General features: G+C 38.5%; 1 protein-coding gene and 1 long non-coding RNA gene across 2 annotated transcripts; both read left to right on the top strand.

Annotated features, from left to right (window-relative positions):
- Positions 1-4,416: 4,416 nt before the first annotated feature.
- prrg1 (proline rich Gla (G-carboxyglutamic acid) 1) lies at positions 4,417-13,969 on the top strand. The gene is made up of 4 exons (XM_087783640.1): positions 4,417-4,490; positions 5,474-5,511; positions 8,548-8,708; positions 12,028-13,969. Exons 2-4 carry the CDS (start codon positions 5,505-5,507, stop codon positions 12,478-12,480), a joined length of 621 nt encoding a protein of 206 aa, XP_087639766.1. The 5' UTR covers positions 4,417-4,490; positions 5,474-5,504; the 3' UTR covers positions 12,481-13,969.
- LOC148085431 (uncharacterized) lies at positions 5,518-8,228 on the top strand. Its single transcript, XR_015710505.1, has 2 exons — positions 5,518-7,284; positions 8,137-8,228. It is a non-coding gene; the product is annotated as an uncharacterized LOC148085431 (long non-coding RNA).
- Positions 13,970-14,698: the final 729 nt, after the last annotated feature.

The following is a 14,698-nucleotide window of genomic DNA, read 5'->3' as shown; positions in this document are numbered from 1 at the left end:
AATTAAACTAACAGCCCACGTCTATATACTTGAATCAAGAGGCTTGAGGAGTCGTTGTTGAACTGATAATAAACTATTTTGAATTGCTTTTTTCCCCCTTTATTTATTTATGATTAAGCAGGCGGGAAGATTTTAGACATGCACATTAAAATGGATCCTCTCGCTCAAACAATTCATGAGTGCTTTCTGTCTTTAATTATAATGTTACATGTCTTACTTCAGATTTTCTTTTTTAAATCATTTTTTTAAAGCAAACTTTCGCTTTTAGCTCTTTTTTTTTCATGAAGTAAGGTTGTTGTTTTTTTTAACTTACTAATGGGACGTGACCCTGGGAAAATTGTATATAAAAATATATTATATAAAGATTATAATTATAAACACAGTTTGTCTTGTGGCATCATCTCTAAATAACACATATAGTCAGCAATAGTGATATGTTGGTTACTCAAGGAAACAACCGTGTAACGCCACATTTTAAAAGGCCACTAGATGGCACTGTGTATTTGAAAACTTTTCCAGGTTCCATTGAATTGTGACAGGTGGTTTAGCCAAATGTGTAAAATTAAATTAAAAACTGCCTTGGATGTGTATCATCAGTATTTTTAGCAAAAGAAACTTAAAGATGTTTTTAAAATGGTAATGATTAGTGATGGGTTGATGAGGCTTCATGAAACAGATCTGTAGAGTAAACACTGTATCATGATACTGTGAGACTTTGGTTTTAATCTACGAATTCAATAACATCCTTTTCAAGCATAGTGGCGTCTAGTATCTGTCTGACAGTGTATCATGATACAGTATCAAGATACAGTGTCTTCGTTTTCAAAGACCACTAGATGGCGCTCTATGCGTTATAATCGTTGGCTCTAATTTACTGATTCATTAAACCCCTTCAAACATAGAGTGCCATCTAGTGGCTTTTAGAAATATAGACACTGTATCATGAACTTCACTGCACAACTGTTTCATGAGGCCTCATCAACACATCACTAGTGGGCGCTATGGGAAAAAAAGGCACAAATTGCGACTGAAATTAGTGATCTTTGTTAATAATTCTATGTCTTGTAATGCATCATTAACTGTACACTTAAAATCTGAATAAGATGTAATATTACATATAATTGTTTATGAATTTTAAATTATTAAATTTAAAAATAAAACATCACACTGTGTGTTTTAAAATTGGATGAGAAAATGTTACATTTTAATACAAACACTCAGAGTTTTTGACCCAAATGACAAGAACACTGACCAGCATCAGCAGCGGTGGATACGATCTGGGTTTGGTCACAAGTCAACGGTTCCTTCGGGGTCAACGTTCTGTGTGAGATCTTCCAGAGCAGTAAACAAGAGCTTCCAGGAACTTCCCTAACAGTCCTTGTCTGTCTCGGCCTCCATCTTATGTCAGCACAGAAGTATCCAGTCAGGTTATTAGATTCTCTGACCAATGATCCACACATTCCTGTGTTGAGTGTCATCAAGGACGCCACATAGTTGGATGAATAAATAAAAACTCACGTAAAACAAATATATGTTTTTATTCATATTCCCGGAAAGTTGGTTAAAGTGCCTCAGCCGATCCCAGCTACCTAGGGTGTCTGGAGTTACTGTATCAATTAATAAAAAGTCTTTTAAAAGTTGTTCAAGGACTGTGGGAGGAAACATGAGTGCCTAAACATAATAAACAACACGTTAAATAGACCTGGGTTCACCTCAAGAGTTTATGAACCTCTGATATGCAGCAGTAACCACGAGTCACCGAATAATTACTTGTTAACTACCGTTAAATCTGCTTTATAATCCGATTATGGTTTAATCAGTCTTTAGTTTTACCACTAGATGTCGCCACATTTCACCTTTAACTACCAAACCGATAAGAGGCGCCAACTGAAGAATAGAGAATATTAAAATTAATAATACTAATATGTAATAATACACGAAGTAGAGCCGATTAAATATTCGTGTATGTCACTATCTATGGTATAAACACTGTGGACAAGTTCAGTTAGTTACATTTATTTAAGACATTTGAAGTGAAATCTACATTAATATACTATAACTGTGTTGTTCTCAGTATTATCTTGACCTTCAAAGTATATATTTTATTGAGTATTGTTTTGATTGTTTAAGCGCTTTGTGACCCTGGTCTGGAAAAGCACTATATAAATACAAATTACTTACTTACCTACTTACTTACTATTCTCTCTGATCCAAAAACTGCAACACAATAATCCATTATCAATTCTGAAATACTGTGACACATACAGAGGATTGAACAAGACATGAATAAAAAACTAAATAAAATGGGAAAAACTGGAAACTAAAGTGTTGATTTAAGTGTGTCTTAAATAGATGTTGGACTCTATTTTATCATCAGTATGTGTCTGTTTCTAAAACTCTCTGTTTTCATTGAATATTCAATTGACATTAGAAAATTATCATAACCACGCCCACTCTGCTGTGATTGGTCAAGCATCAAGGTTTGTCATCAAATCCCGGAAGTTTCCACCTCCATGGAATTCGTTGTAGAAACAAAGCGAGGCGTGATTACACCCGGCTGGAGGAGGAGTGAAGCCATTATTACGTCATAATGGACTCTGCTCTCATAACCTCTTGTTCGCCCAGATTTCAGACGAGGGAGAACTTTATAAAGTAACTAGAAAATTGCACTTTAAGAAAAAAATGAAGAGTGAATGCTGAATCTGTTAACTGAATTTTATTTATTTATCTAAATGGTGTAAGTATTGAAATGGTATTCAAAGTAAAAGTGTTGGGGGGGGAAAAGTTGAAATGATGGCATAAAGTAAAAAGACTGAATCTTTTTCTTCCTTCCCAACCTTTTTCAGTTTATGTCAACGTCTTCACAACAAAGGAGAATAAGAAAAAGCAGAAAGAGTAGTAATTGTAGTAGAGGTAGAGCGGAGTCTGGTCCAGAAGTTTTCTGACGACACTTTCATTGTTGGATGCATCAGGGACAACAGCGAGGACGAGTACAGGAGTCTGATACGTGACTTTGTGGACTGGAGTGAGAGGAACCACTTGTAGCTGAACACCTCAAAGACCAAAGAGCTGGTCTTGGACTTTGGGAGGTCCAGGACAAAGCCACGTCCAGTGTCCATCAGAGGCGTTGAGGTGAGATAGTTGACAACTATAAGTACCTCAGTGTGTGGCATGGATGATGACAGTCATCCTCTCAACACTGTCAACAGTGAGCAGAGAAGCCGATGGAGCAAACGAATGCTCCTCCCATGATGCAACACTAATAGACTCAGGGACTCATTCATTCCTTGTGATATTAGACTGTTTAATTCTGAGTTTTTGGGGGTAGGAGTGAAGTGAAAAGATGAATTTGTTCTTGTTCTTGTTCTGTATTGCTGTGTGCTGGCTGGAAAAAACATTTCCCAAAAGAGACCTCCATAAGGATCAGTAACATTTTTTTCATCTATCCATCCATCCGTCAGTCTATCCATCCAACCATCCATCCATCCATCCATCCATCCATCCATCCATCCATCCATCCATCCATCCATCCATCCATCCATCATCCATCCATCCATCCATCCATCCATCCATCCATCCATCCATCCATCCATCCCTCCCTCCCTCCCTCCCTATCCATCCATCCTTCCATCCATCATCCATCCATCCATCCATCCATCCATCCATCCATCCATCCATCCATCCATCCATCCATCCGTCCATCCATCCATCCATCCATCCATCCATCCATCCATCATCCATCCATCCATCCCTATCCATCCATCCTTCCATCCATCATCCATCCATCCATCCATCCATCCATCCATCCATCCATCCATCCATCCATCTATATAGAATCAGTAGTAGTAGTTCTTATTTTATTTTATTTAGATTTATTTTTTATGAAAAATTGCTGTATTTGCTGTGGATAGTTGGAAAAAAACAATTTCAATAAAGTTCTACCTACCTACCTAGTAGTAGTAGAAGTAGTAGTAGAAAAAGTAGAAGAAGTAGTCGGAGTTGAAATAGTCAAAAAGGAAATAGTAAAAGTAAAAGTAGTAAAATCAGTTAGTAGTAGAAGTAGAATTAGTAGTAGTAAGTACACAAAAGTGTTTCTAAAGTAGAATAAAGTTTCTAGGTGTGAATAGATGAATGTACCTGAAGATCAAAGTGGAAGCAGTTGAAACACGAGTTGAAGATTTGAAGTGAGTCAAGAAGTTTGAATTGTATCAGTTGCCATTTAAAAATAAGGCTTAAATTTAAACAATAGTGTGAAAAATAAAAAATAAAAAAGGAAACTTAATCATTAACAAAACATCTACTTAAAAAAAACAGTATTACTTGTTGATTTTCAAGTTGAAAATCAACGTAAACTATGGTCTGGAGACTGTAGCTTTAAAGCGGAAGGAAAGGGTGTGATGAGAACAGCTCTACGCATGCGCAGACGCCACAGCAACAGAGGGGCAGCAGGAGAGTCGAGGGTCGTGAAGCGAAGTCAAGGACGGAAAGAGGTAAGAATTAAAATAAACACTTGTTTTTCTGCGAGTTAAAAAAACATCTTTAAGTCGGATTCGTTCGTCCATCATCGTCAGCGCGGATCTACAAAAAAAATGTCGTCAGCGCAGCCGCTCGGTTCACTCACGGTGCCGCTAGCGCTCGAGATCCAGGTGGGAATGTCGGGATAACATGGCCGTAGCTCTGCGTCGGTGCTTCCGTCCGTCGCTGTCATGGCGTCGCTTCGTCCGTGATGTCAACCCCGGCGGGTGACAGTTAGTTTGGGGGGTGAGAATAAAACACATCGCTCCGGCCTGCAGCCGCCATTGGTGGGTCGTTCTCTCCGGGGGAGCGATCTCTTCATCTCTTCATCTCTTCATCCTTTCATTTCTTCATCTCTTCATCCCTTCATTTCTTCTCGAGGATCGTTTCATCAATATTTATTCACTATTACCACATTCTTTACCTAAATAAACCTCCTGTTTATGTTCTCTTACAGTTAAGAAAGTATGGATACAGCTATCGGTATTCGACAGACAATAAACAAATAATAATAAGAGTCATTTGGAGTTTAAATCCTGAATATATATTTGTTTTTACTTTAGTTAATTTATGGTTCATATTTGAATACATTGGCTCTCAAATAAATACTCACTTGCTTTGTTCATTTTCGTTACGTCCCTGCAGCTAAACGAACAATGTATTTCGGGGATAACTGAGGACGAGAGGATGCACCGAACTGACATTTCAACTTATTTTAGTTTCAAAACAAATGAAAGCAGTTACGACTTCGTCAAGAGTCATGTGGTCTGTAAATTCTGCGACACCAAAGTCAAGTATTGGACAATACTACCAATGTATACTTGTTCCAATCGCAATATATTGTATTTTTTTTGCTCCTGTATCGTGATATGTATCGTATCGCCACATTCTCCCCAATACACAGCCCTAAAAGTTAAAAGTACAGCGTGATATTAAGTGTTTTGTGTGTCGTTCACAGCTTCTCCATCCGACCCAGAAGAGCAGGAACCATGAGTGGTGAGTTCACCGTCACATGCTTTTGTTCGGCCCCTCAGGCCGTGAAGTTTCGCGCGGAAGCAAATCGAATCAAAGACGCGCCCTTGTTGTAGTTCGGCGGATTGATGGTGTCGTCGAGTCACATGTGCGCCGTGACTTTTTTATGTTCCAACGAAGTGCGGTGGTTTGGAGTCGACATGTTTGTGGAGCTGCCGTCGCTCATTAATTCCAATCCTCTGCTCAGGGACGGATGCCAACCACGCTTTTGTTTTGATGTAGAAATCTGGGCGCCGGACAAAACTCGTTCTGTCCTGTTGTCCCGCTCACAGCCTCTCTCTTTTCTCAACTTCTTATGAGTCCTCTCTTCCCTCTGCTTATCCAAGGTTATACACCAACACCATCGCTTCCTTGTTTCTGCTGTTTCAATGTGATTTAAAGCCGGATAGTTCATGCTCATTCCTTCTAAATGTAAGACTCTGGACACTAGAGTTGATGAATTAAACACATTTTTAAGAAGCACTATGGCAACCTTTTGAAACAGTTGTTATGGCAACCCATGTATAGTTCTCCTAAAATATGCTGATTTTAATTTGACCAGAGATCCTAGTGTTGCTATATCAACATTCTTTCATCATAATACTCCATAAATCCTCAATAATATGCAGTTGAGATGTATCTTATTTAGGCACCTGAGCAGTTTGCAAAGGCAGGAATCTGCTTGAGACAAGACCTCTGAACGTTAATCAATCTTCTCGGCAAATAAACCTTCTAGCTCTTTTGGAAGAATCCTGGCGATATAAACGGAGGAATTACAATTAATATTTTTTTCAGAGGAACATTTTCATTTTTTTAATTAAGGTTCCTTTTACTGGTTTAAAACTTCAATTAAAGTTTTCATAAACATGCAAACCTGATCCAGTGTAAATATGCAAACTTTAAAAAACATATTTAACAACATACATCTCATATAAATGTATACTTGTCTTCATATATGTAGAATCCCAAGGATTGTCTGACTGTTTTTCAGTAGAATGTCAAATACAAATCTGGATACTGAACCTTCTCCTAATAATATAAAATATGATATAATATTACAAAATACACACACATATAAATATATAATAGTATACTTGTAAAACCAACCAAAAAATCGAAGAAAAAGAAAATGTTATAGAAAGATTGGGCGTATTATTTAAAAAATATATTTCATATTTAAAGCAAAGGTAAAATAAGGGCATGTTCCATACTTCTTTCAACATGAATTCTTCTTAGTCGGATGTTGTTCTAGTTGTTTACTCCTGCATGTGATGCTGCAACCGTGACTTCCTGGGATAACGGCATAAGAGGATTACATTGTTTTCTTCTGTGCGTGTTCTTATCGCTACTGTTCTTTTCATGCAACCGTTTTATTTGATTACAATCCTTGATCAAACAAAAACAAAAACATGATGCATTTTTTTTTTTAGCTTGTCCAGGTCATATGAAAGTAAATACATTTTTCATACAATTAATATTTATTTTCTTTCTTTCCACGACTCGTTCTGCTACCCTTTATAAGATAGATAGATAGACTTTATTGATAGATAGATAGATACTTTATTCATCTCCTTAGAGAAATTCACGGTTCAGCAGCTCCAGAATATGTTACAACGAAAATAGAAACAAAGAGGCATGCAAGTTATGTACAGTCTAGTATATACTGAAACATATGTATAAAAAGGAAAAAATAAAAATAAAAAAATAAAAAATATATTAAAAAATATATAAAGATGTTAAAAAGAATGGGATGAGTCTGTGTCATGTATGTAAGTAAGTAAGTAAGTAATATTTATTTATATAGCGCTTTTCGAGACCAGGGTCACAAAGCGCTTTAACAATCAAAACAATACTCAAAACAGTACATACTTCAAAGATCAAGACAACACCGAGAACAACACAGGAGTTGGAGAAATTCAAGGAAAAGCCTGAACAAATAGAAACGTCTTAAGATGTTTCTTAAAGGAGTCAGTAGATCCATCAAGCGCAAAGAGAGAGGAAGATCGTTCCAAAGCTTAGGAGCAACAGCCTGAAAAGATTTCTCTCCTCTGGTCCTGAGCCGTGTGCGTGGAACCATAAGTAGATTCTGATCCACAGACCTCAGAGACCGAGCTGGGGTGTAAGGCTGGATCAGATCAGTGATGTAAGGAGGAGCCTGACCATGAATAGCTCTGAAAGTAAGAACCAGAATTTTAAAGTTGATCCTGAAAGAAACTGGAAGCCAGTGAAGAGTTTTAAGGATCGGAGAAATGTGAGTTCTCCTACTTGAGCGGGTCAGAATTCTCGCTGCAGAGTTTTGAATCAACTGCAGACGAGACAGCTCCTTCTTGTTAAGACATGAAAACAAACTGTTACAATAGTCCAGACGAGAAGAAACAAACGCATGGATTACAAGCTCCAGATCATGTTGTGACAACATTTTCCTAAGTTTAGAGATTTTTCTCAGTTGAAGGAAACAGTTTCTGGTCAGTTTTCTGCAGTGTTGAACAAGAGACATGTCTTTATCAAATATAACACCCAGGTTTTTCAGGCTCAGTTTGACAGACTGACCTAAGTCACCCAAATACTGACTCAACCCTGGAATCTTATCATCAGGAGCAATCACCAGAGTATGTATGTATGATGCATGATCCTTCGGGAACTCGTTTTTTCCAGCACACAGCAACACAGACGATAGATCATAAAACAAGAACAAAGTGCAAGATGACACAATCTAAAGATAAAGACCATATAAAAAAGAAAAATAACAAAGAAGAAGGATATAAAGATTAACACAGAATAGAATCATCTTTTCACTCCACTGCTGCCCCCAAACTCAGAATTAAACAATCTAATATCACAAGGAATGAATGAATCCTGAGTCAATTAGTGTTGCATCTGGGGATGAGCAGATTATTTAAGACCTTATTAAAGATTAGAAGAATTCTAAACTGTCTTTAAGTGTATAATCAATAGGATAAACTGTCAAAAAGTCTGCTAGTGTCTCAAATCCATGTCTTTTTGTGTCTTTTGTGGCGTCAGTGTTCCTGCCGGCGAACGCCGCTCACTCGGTGCTGCGGCGGCTGCGCAGGGCTAACTTCATGCTGGAGGAGATGAAGCAGGGCAACATTCAGAGGGAATGCCGGGAGGAGATCTGCACCTATGAGGAAGCCCGGGAGGCTTTCGAGAACGACGAGAAGACGGTGAGAATTTAACCTGGCCTTTTTTTTTACTGGAACGATATTAATAGCTTTAAGGAGAGAGAGGGGGGGGGATGTTGTGTTAGTGTTAGATCATGCACGCGACTCTGTTGACACAACATTCACAACTGAATGATAAGGAATCAAAAACAAGTTGCTTCACAACCTCCCGCATAAGTCACGACAGGCAGCCGGTTGAAACAAAACTCTCAAATTCTGTTTTCCCTGGAGTTCATGTGTCCAATAAAGTAACTCAATGCCGACAGCAGTGGCCTGTGGAATGTGGCTGTTTGTGCGGGAAGTGATGAGTGTCGGCAGGAAGAGCTGGTGTGTGTGTGTGTGTGTGTGTGTGTGTGTGTGTGTGTGTGTGTGTGTGTGTGTGCTTTAGTTTGGAATTTTATTCTGTAAAATGGAATCAGCGACCGGACTGGGTCACATCGGTCACTCTTATTGTTTATTTGGTCGTGAACCAGCTCTTTTGTTTTCAATATTCTAGATTAGTAATGACTTTGTTATTTTGTTTCCTGAACATTTTCTTTGGAAGTCGACTTTTACTGGACTTGCTGTTGGGTTTGTTGACCACCAAGCGATTTGTTTCATGTGCCTTAATGAGCCACAATCCTATTTTCGATTATTAATGATAACAATTATTTGAAGGTTCTCATTCTTGCAGGTCATGGTTATCAAAGTGGTTTGAAAGCGGCTCAACTGGACTGTGTAGTAGGTTTGATTGTTTCATTGCACTTGCGATATAATCGCGATAAATATTGCTATGTTATTTAATTATGTTAATTTATTTTCGGCCGTCATGTGGTCACGTGACTTACGAGTGGTTCCCGAGCACAGCTGAGCAGAACAAGTGAGAGAAAATTAAACTCTCAACTTTAACCAGTTGATCAATGACGTCGACAGAAGCTAAAGAGCAGCAGTTCATTCAGACACAACTGTGTCTGATATGATGATGGCGGCTCAGATCAATGAAATAACTAAAGTGTTTTTAAAACGTTTACATCCTGACATCGGTGCGTAAGTCTGAATTGAGACGTGTGATGTCTGTATGTGTGTGTGCGCCAATGTAAAGTTTATTACCTTGTACAATCACACAATTCAAATTGTGTAAATTACAATATATTAATGTGTATGACAGGAGATGCACTTAAATATGACAGAGAAACAATAACAACTGTGAGAAAAGACGGAATGAGTGACCAGTGTTTGCACTTATCTTTACTCTGCACTGAACTTTGTGTTATTTATTATCGACTGAGAAATACAAATGTTTACACTACACTTTTAGCACGAGGCTTTTAAATTATTTGCAGTGAATATATTATGTTTACAAGTGTAATTAAAGTAACAAAATGTACCTTTATTTGAATGTATGATTAATTTGCCTTTATCTTAAAAAATGCTTTATCACTTTATCTTAAAATCCCAAAGAAATACATTTCACTGTTAAGTGAATTATTTATTGTATTACAGAAAAAACTGTAAGAACCAGAATTTTAAAATTTTTAATGATCGGAGAAATCTGAGTTCTTCTACTAGAGCGGATTTCTCGCTGCAGAGTTTTGTACTAACTGCAGGCGAGACAGTTTATTCTTGTTTAGACACCAAAATAAACTGTTATAATAGTCTAAACGAGAAGATACAAACACATGGATTATAAGCTCCAGATCGTGTTGTGACATCATATTCTTTGAAGTCTTCAAATGTATACAGTACTTTTTTAAAGACTACTGCGACTAAAATAACCGATTAATACAATTTTTGAAATTGAAGAAGACGTTTCATCCAAAACAAATATGCAAACTCTGGTCTTACGTCATTGGTCTCATGACTCAGCAGTTTGTTGTTGCTCCAGGGTGTTAAGAAACCAACAGAGATGTAAACACACATGGAAATACTTAAGTGTTTCATTGTTTCGCCACTCAGTTCTCCGTGGGGTTGTTCCCATGGAGACCAATAATGGAGTCGTAACCTCAATTTGGATTTGACTCGATCTGAGTAATCTGATCTGCTCTCAGTCGGTGTGTGTTGACGGCAATAATTCGTCAGAAGGACGCTTTATAAACATGAAAATACTTGCTTAAAATGATGATAATAACGAAGCGCTGACTCATGTGTGAGTCTCTGAATGACTTTGTAGGTTTGTTAACCGTTTATTTAGGGTCCTGTTGCTACTGAAAATCTCATCTCAAGTCATTATTATTATTATTATTATTATTATTATCATGTCATTATTATTCCATCCTTATAGTAGGAACACAAAACATGGAAGAGATTCATCGTTTACATGCGTCAGGAGTCGTGACAGACCTCTTCCATGGATTATGACGACAAATTTTAAATAAACGAGATGAATGAGTTCAATGAGGGGGTGTGAGGCGATCGTGTGAAAGAACAAATTGCAACATGTATTTGTTTCAAGGTTATAAAGTGTGTTGGTAGTTGATAAACTAAGTATTAGATAGTAGGAACCTTTTTACGTGATATTTTAAAGCGGCACTACTAAGAAAATGTGTCTTCATATTTTCTAGGATTATTGCTTTAATTTTGAACACTCATGACTTGTGGAGTAGAAGTCCTCTCACAGCTGTGCTTGCATATTGCAATTGAACTGTTTGAACAGTAGGTGGAGCCAGAAACAATGTCGTTCAATCATTCGTAGTGCTTCTGTTTCATATACAGTTGTCCCTCGAAATATCACGGTTCATGGTCCACGTTATTTTTTAATTCATATGTACTTCTGGAAGCCAGGGAGGCGTTTTTTCTTGACCCAGAGGCCACCGGGTCACGTTGACCCTGAGATAACACAAGGGTTAAATATATCATAGAGAGCTGCAGATGGGAATTGATAGTTCTTGGTCTTTATTAAAACTGTTGAAAACTAATTTTCCTCCTTATTTATTGTGCCACCGAAATGGTAAACTCCCATGATGCCTTTCTACAGACTCCTTTTTTTTTTAGTGACTGCTGTTGGTCGCTACAATACATAATTTAAATTCCATGTCTATGTTGCTATGTTAAAAGTGATTAAGGGCTGTGATTAGTTGGCTGGGCGGCAAAGCATCATGGGAGCTGTCCAGGTCACCGTTACTTAGAGTTTGGTTGAGGGAGACATGCATGTGCAGCTTATATGCACATGTTGAGTTTGTTCATATAAATGTTAATTCAAACAAGGGGGGAAATTAAATAGATATTTTTTTAATGCTAATGTTTAAAGGGGGTCAAGTGTGAAGTCAAGTGTGTAAAGATCTGCAGGTTGTACTTGTGTCTTCTGTTAGCATTGATAGAAGATCTATGTTTGTAAATTCTGCAGAAACGATTCTGGGAGGAGTACGTCCGCGAGAGCAATCCTTCCGGGGGTCTGGAGACCATGGTGGGCGGAGCCCAGTCCCTCTACCTGATCGTCCCCCTGCTGCTGGTGGTCTTCGTGGTGGCCGCCGTCGCCATCACCGTGTGGCGCTACCACTCCCTCAAGCGCTCGCAGCGCAGCCCCAGCCTGCGGCACTCGCAGCACGACCACGTCCTCTCCGTGGTCTCCATGGACCACTGGGGCCGGGACTACCCCCACGCGGACCCGTCGGACCTCAGCGTCCACAGCAGCCCCGCCTACCCGGGGTCGGAGGTCACGTCGGGGGGCCGGGGGGGCACGGGCGACCCGCCGCCGTCCTACGAGGAGGCGGTGGGTCAGGCCGACGTCCACCTGGAGACGGAGCCCCCCCCGCAGTACGAGGACATCGTCAACACCAGCAGCGGCAGACAGAAGTGACGCTTTTCTGGACTCGGATCCATCTAAAGCTGTGATGTAGCTCCGGCCTCACCTGTGTGTGTGTGTGTGTGTGTGTGTGTGTCTGCTCCACCAACACACACTCTGATATTTGCACTGAACATTTGGACTCAACTAAGGAATGATGTTGAAGAGACGTGACGAAAAGGCAAAGTGAAGTGGCAAAAAAAATGACAGTGTTGATGGGGTTGGACTGTTACTGAAGGTCACTGCCATGACGATATAAACATACATGATGACACGTCAAGACATTTCAAGCTGAACAATATTGCCTTCAGTATTCACAGTGCCATGTTCTTTATTCTTTTTATTTTAAACTCATTTCCTCTCAGTCAATAACCACCGTTTACATGTCTAACACCTGCTTGTTTATCGACGATAACGCGCGGATTTATGTTGTATAAAAACATATTGATGACGTCCTGCTATAACCTGATGAATGACATCAAATGTTTTATAATAGTTTTAAAAAAAATACTTCAAATTTAAAGAAAAGTATCCTTTTATTAATTGTCATCTATTGTCGCGACACAAAAATCCACAAAATGTTGCTTATGTCCTTTGTGTTACATCAGGGGTCAAAGTGACCCGAAAACAAATTGAATTGTTTTATCCCTTGTGTAGCTTCCTGGTCCTTTCGGGTCACTATGACCCTGATGTCACACAAGGGTTAAAAAACGTTATGGAGAGTTGAACGATGACATGTCTCCGGTGGATAATAACCAATTGAGTTTTAAGACCCTGACATGAATTATATTTATTTACTTCTTTAAATAGTGTCGTTTGATTCTGGTTGGTTTTAACAGTTGAGGTTGTTTTCTTGACTGAAAAGTGAGGTTCTGATGGATGTACTTTTGCCAATCCTATGCAGTCAGTCCAACTTCGACGACACACTTTTGTGCCTCCGAGGAAGCGTTTGAAACACAAGCCATGTGGAGGATGTGTCGCTCGTCCTCCCGACGCACGACCAGCTCTGGACTGTTGTCGCTCTGACTGTGAAAACAAAGATTTATCGACATAATAGTGATGTTTGAATCAGGAATGTGTGACAGAAGCTCTTTTTATTTAATGCAACGAGGGGACAAAGTCCTGGACTAGCATGTGGTGCGAATGCGTCTCTATATAAATGTGTGTGAAAGACGGTTAGGACTGTGGCTGTGTGTGTGAGAGTGTGTGTGTGTGTGTGTGTCTGCTGTGAACACGCTAAACCAAATGTACTGGACTAACCTTCACTGACGTCGCACCGGAGCACTGACCGTTACTCACTCTGACCCCCGTCGACCTTCAGGTCTCAGCACTTGCCATGACGCGAGTCGTGCTGGTTTGTAGCCATGTTTGGTTTTTGTTGTTGTTCCTAACACAGCTGTTTTTGTTTTTTTTAAATGCCTTATACATGTTCACGTGAAATGCAAGGGAACTCTATATAAACACTTTATGTAAAGAATATTAATTTGTAATAAAATCATGGAAATACAGAATATTTTTTTTTTTTTTTGTTTTTACATTAAACGTCTGATGAGTTTTTAGTGTCATTAAACTGAACTTCAATGTATATGATTTAAATGACGTTAAAACCAGTGATGGTCTGATGAAGCTTCATGAAACAGTGTCATTATTTTCAGAGTCCACTAGATGGCGGTCTCTGCACTATTTTCCTTTGTTTTAAACAACTGTTCTAATGAAACATCATTTTTAAAACTGATGGCGCCACCTACTGACCTCTAAACAACATGACACTGTTTCATGAAGCTTCATCAGAACATCACTATTTAAAACACAATAATGGGTCTTAAATAATGTGAAGAATAAATAAAAAATATTTTATGACAAAAAAAAACATTCAATATAAATACATATGTTTAACTTGCCAAAATAATCTTAAACACGAATAAATTATTAACATTTAACAATTCAATGTTTTTTTGTTAGTGATGGTCTGATGAAGCTTCATGAAACAGTGTCATGTTGTTCAGAGGTCAGTAGGTGGCGCCATCAGTTTAAAAATGATGTGGTTTTTAATTGGAACATTTGGTAAAAACAAAGAAAAATAGTGCAGAGACCGCCATCTAGTGGACTTTAAAGATAATAAAACTGTTTCATGAAGTTTCATCAGACCATCACTAGTAAATTCTGACAATGGGGCTAAATCAGAGCAACAAAAAAAATATCAGTTTCTCTTGTTATTTTACGAAGCATAAAA

The sequence above is a fragment of the Callionymus lyra genome, chromosome 2 (assembly GCF_982586985.1).
Source record: "Callionymus lyra chromosome 2, fCalLyr1.hap1.1, whole genome shotgun sequence".
In the NCBI taxonomy this organism is placed as follows: domain Eukaryota; kingdom Metazoa; phylum Chordata; class Actinopteri; order Syngnathiformes; family Callionymidae; genus Callionymus; species Callionymus lyra.
This window is presented reverse-complemented; position numbering and strand designations above follow the sequence as displayed.

Excerpts from the sequence above, each read along its gene's own strand:
- prrg1 (XM_087783640.1), top strand. Across the intron at positions 8,709-12,027 it reads TCGAGAACGACGAGAAGACG|AAACGATTCTGGGAGGAGTA; the intron begins GTGAGAATTTAA and ends TAAATTCTGCAG.